The sequence below is a fragment of the Choloepus didactylus genome, chromosome 4 (assembly GCF_015220235.1).
Source record: "Choloepus didactylus isolate mChoDid1 chromosome 4, mChoDid1.pri, whole genome shotgun sequence".
Taxonomy (NCBI): Eukaryota; Metazoa; Chordata; class Mammalia; order Pilosa; family Megalonychidae; genus Choloepus; species Choloepus didactylus.
The window spans coordinates 153,472,997-153,488,579 of NC_051310.1; the positions used below are offsets into that span (position 1 = coordinate 153,472,997).

Consider the following 15,583-nt stretch of genomic DNA (forward strand, 5'->3'; position numbering starts at 1 on the left):
ACCCACATAAGATCTTTAACTTGCACGTATATGTTAGCATGCTATTTTACTATTATTTTCACTGTAAAATTGACTAAGTCCAAATGCCCTGCAAGCAAGTTTAGATAAAATGTCAATAGTCATGGAAGGTGAGCATAATGTAATAATTGCAATAATTTTACAATTTAAACCTATTCAAGTTTGAGTCCACCAACATTGCAATATGAAACTGTGCAACTAGGAAAGATTACAAAGGGAAAATTGTTATGAACAAAACTTTGATATGTATATGACTCACATTTTAACCAGATCTATTCCTTGAGTGCCCAAGGAATAAATCCAGTTAAAGACCTTCTCCTTCATGATTTTTATCATTTTTAAATCATGTGACTCACATACATGGGTTTTCTGATGATGATGAGCTCTACTGTGGAAACACCCTGAATGACTCTGATCCAGAGGTTGATTCTACTTGTCTTTTGTCTACTAGATAATGTCTAAAAAAAAGGGCACACTCAGAAAAATTGTGAAACTTGATGTGATGTAACCTAATGGCCAGGTGATGGTGCCCAGTTGTTTGATTAAGCAAGCACTGGACTGATTGTTACTAAGAGGATATTTCGTGGACTCAAATCATCAGTAAGTTGGTTGCATTATGGCTGATTACATCTACAATCAACTGAGGGTACTGCTTTCAACAATGAGAGATGTCTCGTCCAATCAGTTGAAGGTTTTTTAAAAGCATAAGTGATGATTTCAGCAGTCAGAATGGAGAATTTCCGTTTCTTCTTCAGCCAGCCAGCTTCTGGAGAATTCATTGAAAACCTTCATCAGAGTTCCCAGCTTGCAGCCTACCCACAGTTGTGTGAGACAATCTTTATAAAATCTCATAATATTTAGAGATATCTCCTGTCATTTCTGTTTCCCTAGAGAACCCTGCCTAATACACTTGGTAAAGTTACCTTTAGAATACCTGACATCTCCATCTCATTCTATTCTTGTTTCCCCACCCTGCCCTTTAGCTGCCCAGTAACCTTTGGCTCCCTTCCCATAGCAAATTAAGAAAGGACTTTCTGTCACTATTTGCACATTTTACTGAAAGTCTTTCATGCCAATGTGTCAACTTTCTTGGGTATTTGCATTTTAAACTCTTATTTCTAGTTATCAAACTAAACATTTGCTTCTTTTTAAAGAAGGAATGTATATCTGTAACCTATCCTTGAGTATATGTATTTGGGGAGAGGGGAAAAGTCAGGGAGCTTGGTTGCCCCCAGAGGAACGGAAAGCCCTCTAAGACCCCAGGGAATGAAATTCTATTTCGGGAATGATGTTTCCATAATGATCTTAAGAGAGATAAAAGGAAGTTAGGAATCGATCCCTGAGGCTCTTAAATCTCACTAAATCATAATAATATATGGAAATGTACTAAATATTTTCCTACCCATCACCTCATTTCATCATCACGGGGTACACAATCTAAAGGTCAGTATGTATTTAATATTTGAGGAAACAAGTTCACAACTTCTTACAACTAATAAGTGAAAACAGAGCCTTTTCTGTGTCCTGGTTTTCTTTCTATTACCTCCCCCACTTTCTCTTTAGGTTCAACTCTGCTCCCACCCAATGCCACTATTTATCCCAGGTCTCCCCTCCCATAAAATGCCTGAATAATCTCCTCCATTCCTCTGTCTATGCAGACACTTAAATCCAGTCCTGCTTTTTCAGATACTGACATCTCAGTTCCACACACATCATCACATGTACCTCAACTCGAAATGCCAATTGTCCCTACAAATATCATTCTTAACCCTCTATCCATTCCATGCTCAACTGATTCCTCATCCTACTGAAACCCTTCTCAAACTTTGAAGCCTGTTGCAAGCACACCTATGCTTCACCCAGACTCATGCTCTGTCATCTACCACAGTGGTTCCCGAATTTTAATGTGCATCAGAAACCAAAAGTTTGTTAGAACAGATTGTTGAGCCTCAGCCTCAGGGCTCCTGATTTAGTAGGTCAGGATGGGGCCTGATAACATGCAATTCTAACAAGTTCAAGTGATGTGAATACTACTGGCGTAGGGACTGTGTTATGAGAACCAGCTCCACTCTTACACAGCCTCACCCCTCAACTCAGCCAGGGATGCTACTTGAGCTCTTGCTGTGATTGCAGTCATCTCCAACTCAGGTTCTCTGGCTCATAGTGTTTGCTCTCCTTTCTCTGATATCATTGAAAGAATTTGTACTTCCCACCTCTAAACCATTGAAGGTGCCGAACTTCTTTTTCACTAATATTTTTTCATGTCAGTCAACAGCATTACAAATACGCATTTACAGAAAACTAAAAATATTTTTCAAACACATATGTGCAAGCTACATTTAAAATTGAAAAATCCTTTATCTTATGTTGAATACAAAATCAAATAAGCTATGTATAGACACAGAGGTGTTGGGTTTTTTGTTTTGCTTTGTTTTTTGTTTTTTAATTTAAGTGCTTATTGGATAGGCACCAAGAATGAAGCAAATCTATTTTGGAGAGAAGAAAACACACACACACACACACATTCTCTCTTGCCCTGTCTCTCTATTTACCCTACCCCAATCCCCCACCATTAGATAAGTTCCTTAGAGAAATGAGAGCTTTATGAAGAAAAAAGTTTTCAAACCACTGAGGGAACTATACACAAATACAAATAGAATTAGATGTATGCACAGGATGCATGCACGGAGAACAAGGTGCCTCCCAAGGAGGACACTGGGGAATAATGGATCCTATTCAAGAGAGGCTTGTAAACTCTGAATAATCACAGACATGGAAAATGCATTTCATTTGATTCAGAGTAATAAGGACTCTACACTTTACGGAAGCAAGCCTCTTGAGCCACAGACAATGCTCTCTGTCCATGACTCAGCTTTTAGATTGTATAAATGAGGACAGTTTTGTAGCTGGAGTTTCTCTCCCATCTTCCTCTTGAAGCCAGAAATGCCACCAGGTTTGTAAGGAGGGTCTGCGTGCTTCAGTGTGATAACTACTCCTGTGCACCTGCTGCTCTGATCAGAGCACACCGGCTTTTCTGTGAATCTGTTCATTCTTTGTCTTTTTTTCCTTTATAGGAAAAGGGTGTCAGGCTCTGCAGTTCTCTTCTCCCAACACACTTCTGAGGAGGGTGCAGGGTGATATATTCACATTTAGGGTCCACTCTTCTCTTACAGCGTTCTCAAAATACAGCTCACTTAGGTAAAATGGTGCTCTTATGTCTTGGATATATTTGGGGGCCACTACATGTCCTTCAATTAAATTGTTCTCTGAGTCTTGTAGCATTTATGCTTTAATGTTGGTGCAATGAAGTTTTAATTAGCACAATATCCCTCACCAAGAGCAATTAAGGCAAGCTCGTCTTATTTTTTCAGAGTTGCTGGCCAGTGACAAGTGGCAAGTGGAAACTGAGCTTGAAGTAGGCCAACAGGATTTCCTATCGTTTGGATTTATCTATGGATTAACCATAAATAAATGCATAAATATTTAAAGGATCTAAAAGAACCCCTGCCCTTATAAATTTAAAAAGTGAATATTCTTCCCTGAGCAAGCAGCTTAAATTCCCAGTGGTTGGGGTTATGAAGGAAGGTCTCCTCCCTTATCAGTTCACACAGAAAATTTCCCAGGCTATTTGCTTCTCCTCTTCTTTCCAACTGCCCAGTCATACTATCTATCACTTGAGGTGAATAGAAAACTGAAAGAGGTGAATTTAAATTCACCATTTCAACTACTAATAGATGTGTTTTGGAGGTGGTAGCAGTAAAAACGGGTGCTGTGAGGTTTCAGATGATCTGTGAAGTTCACCTGTCCACCTGTAGATAACTGAGATTTCACTGAACCAAAATCATGTCACCAGGTTCTTGGATATCACGAAGTCAGGTGACCAGGTAGGAATTAAGACTCATAATAGGATCTAGTTCCAGCTCAAGGACTATGAATTAGGATTATACTTCCATTCTTGGTGCCAAGAAGTGACTGGTGCAAAGGGTAAGTTCATTCATGCCTCATGTCTCTGTCTACTGTCATGAAAAGACCAAAAGGTCCATTTTATGTTAACCTCACTGTATATATTTATCTATTACTCCTAACTGGAATAAATATTGTTTTTATCAGGCCCACAGCATACAGTTGGGCCTGCTGCTGTGAAACCACAGCTTCCTAAGGCCCAATTCACATAGACTCACAACTGTCCAGATGTGAGTGGCAGCCCTGATTGACTTTATAACCATAGGTTCTGGAAGGTGAGGAATTTTCTTTTTGGCATTCACCATTGTCCCCAAAAATTAGCACACTACTAGGAATATAATAAACAGTGAATAAGCATTTTTAAATGCTTGAACAAATAAATAAATGAATAATGTAATACAATTTAAATTCAGCATTCAATTTTTTATTACAAGCCCAATAACTATATTTTCCAACCAAAAATGACAGCATGTGGTCTGGCAAATATAAATATACTTATGAGAACTATATTTGAAATTATAACTCTCCTAGAAATTTTGATGCATGTGGTCATCATAATTTTAGTTCAACCAAATCTCTTGAGCAAAATTTACAATTCCATAAAAATCATGTTTTTTAGAGAAACATTTTTTCATCATTCTAAAAATCTTGTTAATGACAGTAAAACATTTATCCTTCTGGTTTTCTCCAGATTTGATCAAGTACTGAGAATCAGACCCCTTATACTCTACATATTATATAAATATCATAAGGATGGAATTTGGTGAGTATCTTAACTATGACATTAATAAATCATATGGTCAATTATCCTACTTTGAAAGTCAATATTTGCTAAATTTAAAACTTTCATGATGATTTGTCCAGTCAAATATACTGAGTTTTAACTGGGAAACATTAAGATGTAGAAATCATACTTGACCCAACAGTTTCAGGAACATTGTAAACAAAATATCCAGGTTTATAGTCCTGTCTCAACTCTTGATTCAGTCAATATCAGAAAGCCTTTCCTGGTCTCTGCACATCCAAAGGGAATCTGACTACTCATTATTCAATTTAGGTAGGGACAAATTAGAGTGTTTAGGGCTTACTTCTTAGCAAAAATATAGGCACATGGTTTCATATTCTAGAGAAACTGAATGAGATTCAATTCTAAATATATATTCTAGAGAAAAGAAATGATTTATAAGGGACATAACAGCTGTCTTCAGTTTTTTAAACCTCTCCCCTCCACTGTAGAAGAGGAATTGGACTTATTTTATGTAGCTGCAAAGAGGAGTTCCAGGATCAATGGGTAGAAGTAATAAGGGAGACAGATTTTACTCAATAAGGAAGTTCTTTGAAAGAACCAGGGCTCCTCAAGAGGGAAATGCACTGCAGTATTCAGAAAATCTAGATGCCAGCTGAGAGATGTGATCAGCAGGGAACTAGACAGATGGTTTACAAAACATTTTACATAAACCTTTAGAGATCTGCAGCATCTCCTCAGGAGCAGCAAAGGCCAAGGGTGCTCAAAACTCCTACCAACTCCATTCTCATCTGCTTTTCTCTGGAAATCTACCTATGAAATTCTAAGAAGCCAATATAACAGCTAGGTTTGTTTCAGATTTATATTGACTTTAGAATCAAAGCAAAAGAATGTGTCCAAAGTTTATACTGGTATGTAGGCTATCCAAGAAGGCTGCAATTCTACCATTCTACCCTCTTTTAGAATGAAACATTGCTGAGACTTGATTTAAGGTTGTGGAACATTTGAAATGAAGTGATATTTGTCCCAAACCAATCTTCAAATCGGCCAGTGTAACAAGGAGTTGCTGGCTTTGCATATTTAAGTAAATTCCTTAAATCTCTCTTCCTACAGGTTAAGGGGTCATTAGGAGGACCAATGAGAAAATGTATGTGAAAATGCTTAGTCTATTTTCAAAGAAATTTGTCAACAAATCCTACAAATGTTTTTTATTATTCATTCCTTGGTCACTTTTGTTCCTCAAATAGCTTTGGGAACCCAGAACAGAACAATGCATGTTGTGACTGAGTTTGTCCTCCTGGGCTTCCCTGGTCAAAGAAAGAAGCAGAATGTCCTCTTCTCATTAATCCTGATGGTCTATCTCCTGACCCTGCTGGGGAATGGAGCTATTGTCTGTGCAGTGAAATGGGACAAGCGTCTCCATAAGCCCATGTACATCCTCTTGGGAAACTTTGCCTTCCTAGAGATCTGGTATGCTTCCTCTTCTGTTCCAAACATGCTGGTCAACATCCTCTCTGAGACCAAGACCATCTCCTTCTCTGGCTGCTTCACTCAGTTCTACTTCTTCTTCTCTCTGGGTACAACTGAGAGTTTCTTCTTATCAGTAATGGCCTATGACCGGTACTTAGCCATCTGCCGCCCACTTCACTACCCCTCCATCATGACTGGAAAGTTCTGTGTGATCCTGGTCTGTGTTTGCTGGGTGAGTGGATTTCTCTGCTATCCAGTCCCTATTGTCCTTATCTCCCAACTTCCCTTCTGTGGACCCAACATTATTGACCATATCGTGTGTGACCCAGGCCCATTGTTTGCACTGGCCTGCATCCATGCTCCTTCCACTGAGCTTCTCTGTTACACCCTCAACTCCATGATTATCTTTGGGCCCTTCGTCTTCATCTTGGGATCTTATGCTGTGGTTCTCAGAGCTGTGCTTCATATTCCCTCTCATGCTGGTCGAACTAAAGCTTTCTCCACATGTGGGTCTCACCTAATGGTGGTGTCACTTTTCTATGGAACCCTTATGGTGATGTATGTGAGCCCATCATCAGGGAACCCAGCAGGGATGCAGAAGATCGTCACTTTGATATACTCAGCCATGACTCCACTCTTAAATCCCCTTATCTACAGTCTACGAAACAAGGACATGAAAGATGCCCTAAAGAAAGTTTTAGGATTAAAAATTAGCCAAAACTGAGACATCTTTATAAGAAACCTGATTTTGGTACTTCTGGTCTTAGTTATTTATAGTAACAACAGAGACTGTCTTCAGTAAGTTGTATTCTGTTTCATGCTAAAGCAGAGGGAGATAATTATCTTTCACCATTCCTTAACAGTTCATGTTCAATTTCATTGATTATAAATGCTCAATAAATTATTTTAAGTATGCATGGCCTCACTGAGTAATTGTATGGATAGGATGGATGGATGGATAGTTAGATAGATAGATAGATAGATAGATAGATAGATAGATAGATAGATAGATAGACAGATAATCCTTTTCTTGCTGCATCTTTACTGGTTTTAATTTTGGCTGTTGGAAGGTATCACCTGCATGTGTACCTGAAGCCTGAAGAGAAAGTGAAATCTTCTAAATTCAGAAAATAAGTGTTCTTTAAAATAATGGGTCAAGGTGCCTCAAAAGAAACTAGTAATGGATAGCTTTCATTATCAGAGGCTGTCTTTCACCCCCAAAACTGAGTATGCTTCATGCCTCTGTAACTTGGAAATGACACACAAACTCTTCCATCTGACATTCAGTCACTAGACTGCTCCACTCAGTTTTCTATCCTGCTCATCCACTGCATACACCCTGTACTTCATGATAATCAGTCTTATTTTATCCAAAACATATTTACTCACAACTGAGTGCCTTTAGTGCTAACTCTGACCATGAGCACTTGCCCTTGCCCATCTACTGAAACAAATCTTAATCAAACTTCAACCCCTTCTCTGAGATGATCCCTGATGTCTCCCTGAACTCCCCTTTCCCTGAAAGCTCATAGAAATTTGTCTTTATATGTACTTATATTCTATTTTGTAGGGATGCATGGATGTTCTTTTATGAGCAAGACTAAAACTTAAATATCTTTTGCCTCCTGCACAAGGCCAAATTCAGGGCAATGTACACAAGACACAAACCAAATATCTGTAAAATAAATTAATGAATAGCAGGGATACAGGCCCTAATTAACATCAAGACTAGCCAAATGTATATCTGAATTCCTCAATTTCTTTTCTAGTCCTGAAAGTTATTTAGGAGGAATATAGTCCTATAAATGAACATTAATTTATTCTTCACACACACTTAATTGGATCCTGACTGCAATGGAAACTTTTTACATGAACATGGTCCCTCCAAGAGAATATGTCATACTAGAATTTGTCTATAGAAAAGGAGGAATCTAAGGTAGATATGTCAAGGAGAATATTCAACGGAAAAGAATAAAATAAAATCTAGCACTCAGTTCTCCTAGATTCAATCTTTTATTGATTCCTAACTGTTTATATAAATATACCCTGGTTTATAAACTGTACAAGTATACAACCTATATCTTCTATCTCTATAATAACCTCTCAAGTGCTTGGCTCATACTGGTTCTTCAAAAGGAACTTAAGTGTTAATGTGATACACGTAGCAGAATTCTACTGCACTGCTGGATTAACATGATAGGTGAAGCAGAGTCGTGCTTCTGATGGGGTGTCAATCCATCCCTTAGAGGCTTAAGGTACTTGTGAATTGCAGACAAATATGAAAATTCACTTTGAGTACACTAGCCTCAGACCAACTTCTCATATGCCATGTATCTTGGGGATACTTTATAAGTTGTAACAATTTCTAATTAATATAATGTCATAAAATGTTCTTAAGCTTTCCTAATTCCTGAGTGCTACCTATTCTGATTCTTGTAGGTTGTTAATGACTAAATGCTACATATAAGCAGAAATCACCCCTTTCTTCCCAGACATATAACAACTGCAGTCTGCCTGTTTAATGATATTCCACTTCCCCAGCACAGAAACAAAGGGGGAATTAATTTTGGTAAAGAGGCTTTCAAGCTACACACCTGAATTGAAAGCCAGCTGGAGCTAGAAGCAAACCCACCAGCCTGCAACCATCTATTCATTCTTTAAAAGAAAAGAGTTCCCTTCCCCCTACAGTTCTTGATACCTTTGCACTGTTGGTTATCTCCTAGTTGTGTCAACAGATATATTGAGCTCCATTCTCTCCAAATCAACTAGGACAGCCCAATATCACTGGGAATATAGAATAACAATGCCCTAGACATAGTTTATTCATACACAGCAGTTTCTATTTCATCCACAGAGTAACATGTGCCTCTCAGAAAACTGTAGGGCAAAGCCCCAGTGAGAAAAACATTCAGAGAAAATTATGCCACAAACAAATTCTCAGTTTGTGCCCAAGCCCCATGCGAAACAGGAAGGTCATCAGCTGAGAGGCCAATCTAAGTAAAATGAGGGCACACGCTTTCAGTTTTGGGCCATAGTTGGAATAAATTTAGGTGTATCAGCAGGATGGACCTGCTGGGTGCTGGGTGATGAAATGCTCTAGCATTTCTAGCACAGTGTTTCTCAAACCTTTCCACCACAGCACATTCAGCACGTTCATTTGGAGGCAGTATTTCTTTGAAATTAAAAGTTATATGTTAAATATTATCACAAATTGTACTTTCTACCTCACAGTATATACATATTTGACATAACATAATTATCTTCCCTAAGTAAAATTGATGCTTCAGGAAGACATTTAACTGGGTGCTTTGTCTATCCCATGGCACCAAACCACATACTGTGTTTGAAAAGAACAAGCTTAAAAAGGCCATGGGGTCTCCACAGAGCTAATGTAGCACATTATTTTTTAAAATCCTTAGGAGTTATTTTGTCAAAAAGTCAATGAACCCCCCAAGCAAGAAGTAAGAAAGTCCCTAGGAGAAATGTGAAGAGAGACCTAATAATTCTAAACAGTGGCTAAAATGAGGCATTAGGACTAGACTATAATAGTCTGGGAAAGAGGCCACCAGAATCTCAGGGCACAAAGGAAGTGAAACAAGCTACACACAGAGCTCTTACACAGGGCTTCCAGTTAGAGCCAGCCAAGCCAGCGACAATCTTCATGACCTTCCTCAGAACTCTCTCCAGGCTGACCCGAGAAAGCTTCACGGTGTGTAGGAGACACTTTCTCTAACAGGCACTGCCGCCATTATACATCACAGGTGGGGCTTATTCACCGGTACATTTGTTCACTCAATATGCTCAAGATCTCAAGTATCAAAGAATATTGATTTCCCTTTCAGCTCAAGAGCAAGAACCAAAAAAAAAAAAAAAAAATCCCTCACTGTGTTTAGATCACCAGGGATCTTACACTTTCAAAAATGAATACACTAGATGGTGCCAAAATCATTCATTCATGGATCTTCCCCTTCTCAGTGAGTGACTAAGGCACCAGGAATTCTCTGACATGTAGAGTTTTGAGCAAAAGAGTATAGAGCCAGCTCTCTCCACTCAGACTGTAACCAAGAGAAAACTGGGAATTTTTTATTTTGACTCCTCACTCTGGCTCCCCCTCTTTGTTCCTTTCACTACTCAACTGCACCTTCAGGAGAGACGGCAGGAAAAAAAAATAAGAAAGTGTAAAATCAAATCAGTCTGCAGGAAATCTAAGATCTCATATTGAGTTCAGTGGTGAACTTTATTGGAAATTGCTTCCTACAATTACATTTGAAATTATCTGTGAAAATCATTTATCATGCTATCCCTGGGGCTGAATAGTTGATTTTCTGCAAGGTTTTCTTTTTTGCATGTTTTGTTTTGTTTTGTTTTTAACATCAATCAGAGAAGTCTATAATTCAAATTTATGGAGCTCGGTCTTCTGCATTTTGATTTTGGGTCAAAGTCTGTGAATCCAAGCTCAGTGTTGTTGTTGCTGCCTACTCTTTAGTTCCAGGGGGAAGTGGTTGCTCTGTTCCATGCTTTCTGATCTTGTTAAAAAGAGGAATTCCTTGCTTGGAAAGATGGATACTATGTAGAGTTCCCACCGTGGGAACTACTTTTTCATGATTTCTCAACACAATGATCATCAGTGCAGGTGATTTTAGTTCTTCATAATCACCTTAGTTTTAAAAAAAAAATTAAAAACAGTGAATCCAATATTTCAGTTTCCTTCTTTTGTTTGTTTCCTGTCTACTAGTCTGTAACCTGCTTTGACATAAACAGCTCAGTAGAAAGATTATATTTGCTTCTAGATGACTAGACTCATACTTCACTTTATACATGACTAATTTGGTGAGCTGTAACAGCAACCTCATTCTACACATATTTATCTTATTTAATATAATCTTTCCAAAAAACAGGTTATATTCAATTTGTATTCAGTGCATACTGTTATTTATTTACCCTCCCTGTCCAATACAATAACTATTAAATTAAATCGTCTCCCTAAATACATCACTTCCATAGCAAAGTATTTTTAGGCAAATTTTCCTCGTATCAATCAAAATAGTTGAAATTGTCTTGTTACAAATTTTCTGGAGATTCCAATTTGTTAAAGCTATCATTGTGCTCTTTTCTCTGAGTTGTGTATGATTCCTGAAAAGATACTTTCTTTGGTGATGGTATTCTAAAGGGAACAATGGCAAATTTTGGAATGTGGGTGAATAATGGCTTTTTTGAAACAATTTCTTTGATTCTCTTGTATTCTGTTATTTTGATCATTTGGAGACTATATTTTAAGTGGACTAAAGCAAAATTTTCCAAATAATCAGTTTTAAGGGAAATTTGTGGCAGCGGCAGTAAGAAGAGCTTTAAAATAGAATCTCTTGGTGATTGTAATTTCTTCTCCAATATACCACATAAGTTATAGTCACCTTTAATGATACATCTTTTGAAATGTATAGGAAGGATGATAAATTAGCATGCAACATTAATAACCAGACTTTAGGGACTGAATAATAGTAACTTTTTTCACTGCCAAAAACAAAGGAATAAATGCCATATTGTAAATGAGTTGGAGTACAATTTAAATGTCTTTAAATGAAAATTGAAAACAAAATATATAAGAATTTTAATATCTGAATATCCTTGATGATTTTCTTCTGATAGCACTAAAAAAAAAAGGTAGAAAATAAATCCTCCTAATGTAAACAGCTTTGAGAAAGAAAGAATCTGAAATAATGTGAAAGCGCAAATTGTTCAAAGTTGTAAAAAGCCTCCAGTTCAAGTCTGTTTGAAAATGATGGCATATGTGTCTCACACTTTGAAGTAAATAGCAGTGGCTATTTGCTATATATGAACAGCTTTCACTGAAAAAAATACATAAAAGATAAATAATTTTTTACTCTATTTCAAAATGTCTTTATATCAAAAAAAGATGAAATTACGTGAACAAGTTAGGGTGGTCACTGCCTAGAAATCCCTGAAGATCCGAAAAGTGATTAAACTAGAGGAAGAGATAGCAACAGACAAGGTGGAATTTAACATAGGATTATGAATACTGAATCTCTATATAATTTTCTTCTTCTTGCTGAGGTATTAGAATAGCTAGAAGGAAAGAACTGTAATGGTGGAATGGTAACCCAAAGCATCCTTTGAAATTTGTTCTATAGCTACTTGTTAAATTGTAATTTGAAAGTTCTCACCTTTTTTATGTGTTGTATTTCACAATAAGGAAATAACTGAAACTATGGTACTGTAACTCATAACGTTTTTGGAAATCTCCTATATAACTGCTTGTTAAATCATACTTTGAAAGATATTACCTTTTTTGCATATATATTTCACAATAAGGAAATAACTGAGACTGTGGAACGGTAACCCATAACATTCTTTGCAATTTGCTCTCTGCTTGTTAAATTTCACTTGGAAAGTTATCACTTCTATGTATATATGTTATATTCTATATTATTAAAAAAAGATTAAATATAACTGATTTTGTCCACTGCCACAGGAAACTCAAATAGCCTAGAACTACGATTACAAAGAATCGGGGCCAAAGGATTCATTCAGAATAGAGTGAGATTTGTACAAGCCTTGTTTGAGAATATCCAAAGCATTTGCCTTCATGGATCCATCTCTGTCCCAAGAAAAGCTTCAGGATACCTCAACAGCAAAGTAAATTGCCATTATCTATCTCTCTTCTCTCCGCAGTCTCGGGCCGTGAATAAGTCAGGGATATCTACTGTGACACAGTTTGTCTTGTTGGGCTTTCCTGGTCCCTGGAAAATGCAGGTCAGCCTTTTCTCAATGATTTCGTTGGTGTACATCTTGACTTTGACTGGGAATATGGCCATCATTTGTGCAGTGAGGTGGGACCACCGACTCCACACTCCAATGTACATGCTCCTGGCCAATTTCTCCTTCCTAGATATCTGGTACGTGACCTGCACTGTCCCCAACATGCTGGTCAATTTTCTTTCTGAAGCCAAGACAATCTCCTTCTCTGGCTGCTTCACTCAATTCTACTTCTTCTTTTCCCTGGGTACAACCGAATGCTTCTTCCTCTGTGTCATGGCTTATGATCGGAACCTTGCCAACTGTTGCCCACTGCACTATCCCTCCATCATGACTGGACAGCTCTGTGGAATTCTGGTGTCTCTTTGTTGTCTCACTGGTTTCCCTGGACATTCTGTTCCCATTTTCTTCATTTCCCAACTACACTTCTGTGGTCCCAACATCATTGATCACTTCATGTGTGATGTGGATCCACTGATGGCCCTGTCCTGTGCCTCAACCCCCATCATAGAGGATGTATTCCATTGTGTGAGGTCTCTTATCATCATTCTCACCATTTTGTATATCCTTGGATCCTATGCCCTGGTGCTAAGAGTGGTTCTTCAGGTTCCTTCATCAGCTGGTCGGAGAAACACGTTCTCTACCTGTGGATCCCACTTGGTTGTGGTGTCTCTGTTCTATGGAACCATCATGATGATGTATCTGAGCCCCACATGTGGCAATTCAGTTGCTCTGCAGAAAATCATCACACTGATATACTCTGTAGTGACACCAGTCTTAAACCCCCTCTTCTATAGCCTACGCAACCAAGACATGAAATATGCTGTCCATCATGTCCCTTGTGGAATGAGAATTATTCAGTGCTCCTGAACAGGCTCTCCATAAACCAATTACTTTCTTTTTTCCATAAGTGGTAAAATAATCCCTTCTTCCAATCAAAACTGACTTGACTTTATTCATAATCATCAGAGTTCTTTTGTGCAAAGCAAAACATCATGCATCTGATCACATTTTGATTCCCTTATAGTTTCAAAAGTGTGTTCCCATGGGAAAAAAGACAGGCCCCCAACAAATGGTAAAAACAACTCTTAAAGTTCTTTACATTTACTTCCAGGAAGTTTTTTCTCCTTTTTCAAGTGAATCTGTGTCCACACAACCTTGGAAAGAGACATGAATCAAATTTGTTGTTTGCTTACATGATTTTCTGTCATTTCTTGAATAAGATATAATGATATGCCTAGATTTCTGACAGAAACCCCACACATCAATGTTGGACATACAATGGAAGCCAGTTTCATAACTCTTAGCTCATCATCCTCAGCAGCAATTTACAAGGGGAAGCTAGAAGTTTGATAGGGACCATTAGTGAAAATTCCTCTGATTAGAGTTGTTAGTGTGAGATTCTCCTAAACAAAGTGAGGAGTACATCAGGAGAACCACTCAGAGGGCTTGTCCTTGTCCCCTGAAGAAAGAAACATGCAAAGGCTGAGCTGGAGCTGGCTTTGAGAGCAGAGCTGGGGGAGATGAGCTAGAGTGGGAAAAAAACTGAATTCCCATTAATAATTAAGAAAATATAGAATACCCACATTTGGCCTAGTTAGCACCCATGAAAAGTAACCAACTTAAGCCATCTTAAAAGGACCCCACCCAAAAGTACTACTTGGATAAATAAGGCAGTCCCAAAAGAAAGCCTGTGTGGAGTGGGTCACCAGAATCCAGGAATAAGGAGGAAGTCATCAATAATCAGCCAGTGAAGCCTTGTGCACATCAGAGAACTGCAGTTGGTAGAGCCCTCCCTGACAAAAAACCTCTCTGTGAGAGAGAAATCAACAATCCAATTTTTGCCACACCAGGAATGCAACAACATCTGATTACTTATTTACCAGTCAAGAGCCTTCCTGCCCTTATTCAACTCAGACATCACTTCCCCCTGAAAGGCTCCCTAATATACCAGGCTGGACTAGGTGCCCCTCCTTGATGCATCTAGAAAACACCAGATCCATATTCCAATCATTGTACTTATAGGCTCTTTGAGGTGGGTCTATTAAGTATCCATGTCTCTTCTACCAAACTATGTGCTTTTTGAGGACAGAAACAGGTTTCTTATCTTATTATTTCCAGCAACGAGCCTGAGTCTGATGCATACTAAGAACAGGGCAAAAGACTATTTAGTAGAATTGGATGAATGAGCTAGTTCTTGAATTTACCCTCACTAGAAGTTTAGTCAGAAAACCATTAAGTGATTGTTTAGGTTTTTTAAGAAACATCTGTTTTTTAACCTACATTTTGATGTGTATTTTATTACAAAAGTAATACGTGCTTTTTATAAAATTGAAAACAATAAAGAAAAGTATAAAGGTAAAAATTCCCACCCTCCATCCCTGCAATCTCACTTCCCACAAGTAAAAAGTTTTGAAGCAGTCTAAATTTCTATGCATATACAAGCATGCAAATGCATACACATATAATGGTTTTACTTTTGTTAAATTGATTATGTTATACAGGTTATTCTGTAGCTTTTTTAATTCTCCTAAAATTTTGTGGACATCTTTACAGGCCAGTACAAAATACATATAACTCATTCTTTTTCACAGGTGAATAATGTCCTATTGT

General features: G+C 37.9%; 2 protein-coding genes across 2 annotated transcripts; both read left to right on the forward strand.

Annotated features, from left to right (window-relative positions):
* The first annotated feature begins 5,927 nt into the window (after window positions 1-5,927).
* On the forward strand, window positions 5,928-6,920 carry LOC119533472 (olfactory receptor 11H6). Its single transcript, XM_037835507.1, has one exon. The coding sequence runs from the start codon at window positions 5,928-5,930 to the stop codon at window positions 6,918-6,920; it is 993 nt and encodes a 330-aa protein (XP_037691435.1).
* A 3,893-nt stretch (window positions 6,921-10,813) lies between these two features.
* LOC119532930 (olfactory receptor 11H7-like) lies at window positions 10,814-13,840 on the forward strand. Its single transcript, XM_037835163.1, has 2 exons — window positions 10,814-10,829; window positions 12,687-13,840. Exons 1-2 carry the CDS (start codon window positions 10,814-10,816, stop codon window positions 13,838-13,840), a joined length of 1,170 nt encoding a protein of 389 aa, XP_037691091.1.
* The last annotated feature ends 1,743 nt before the right edge of the window (window positions 13,841-15,583 follow it).

What these genes read in the sequence shown, in the direction of transcription:
- LOC119533472 (XM_037835507.1), top strand. Translation starts at nt 5,928, where the DNA reads ATGTTTTTTATTATTCATTCCTTGGTCACTTTTGTTCCTCAAATAGCT.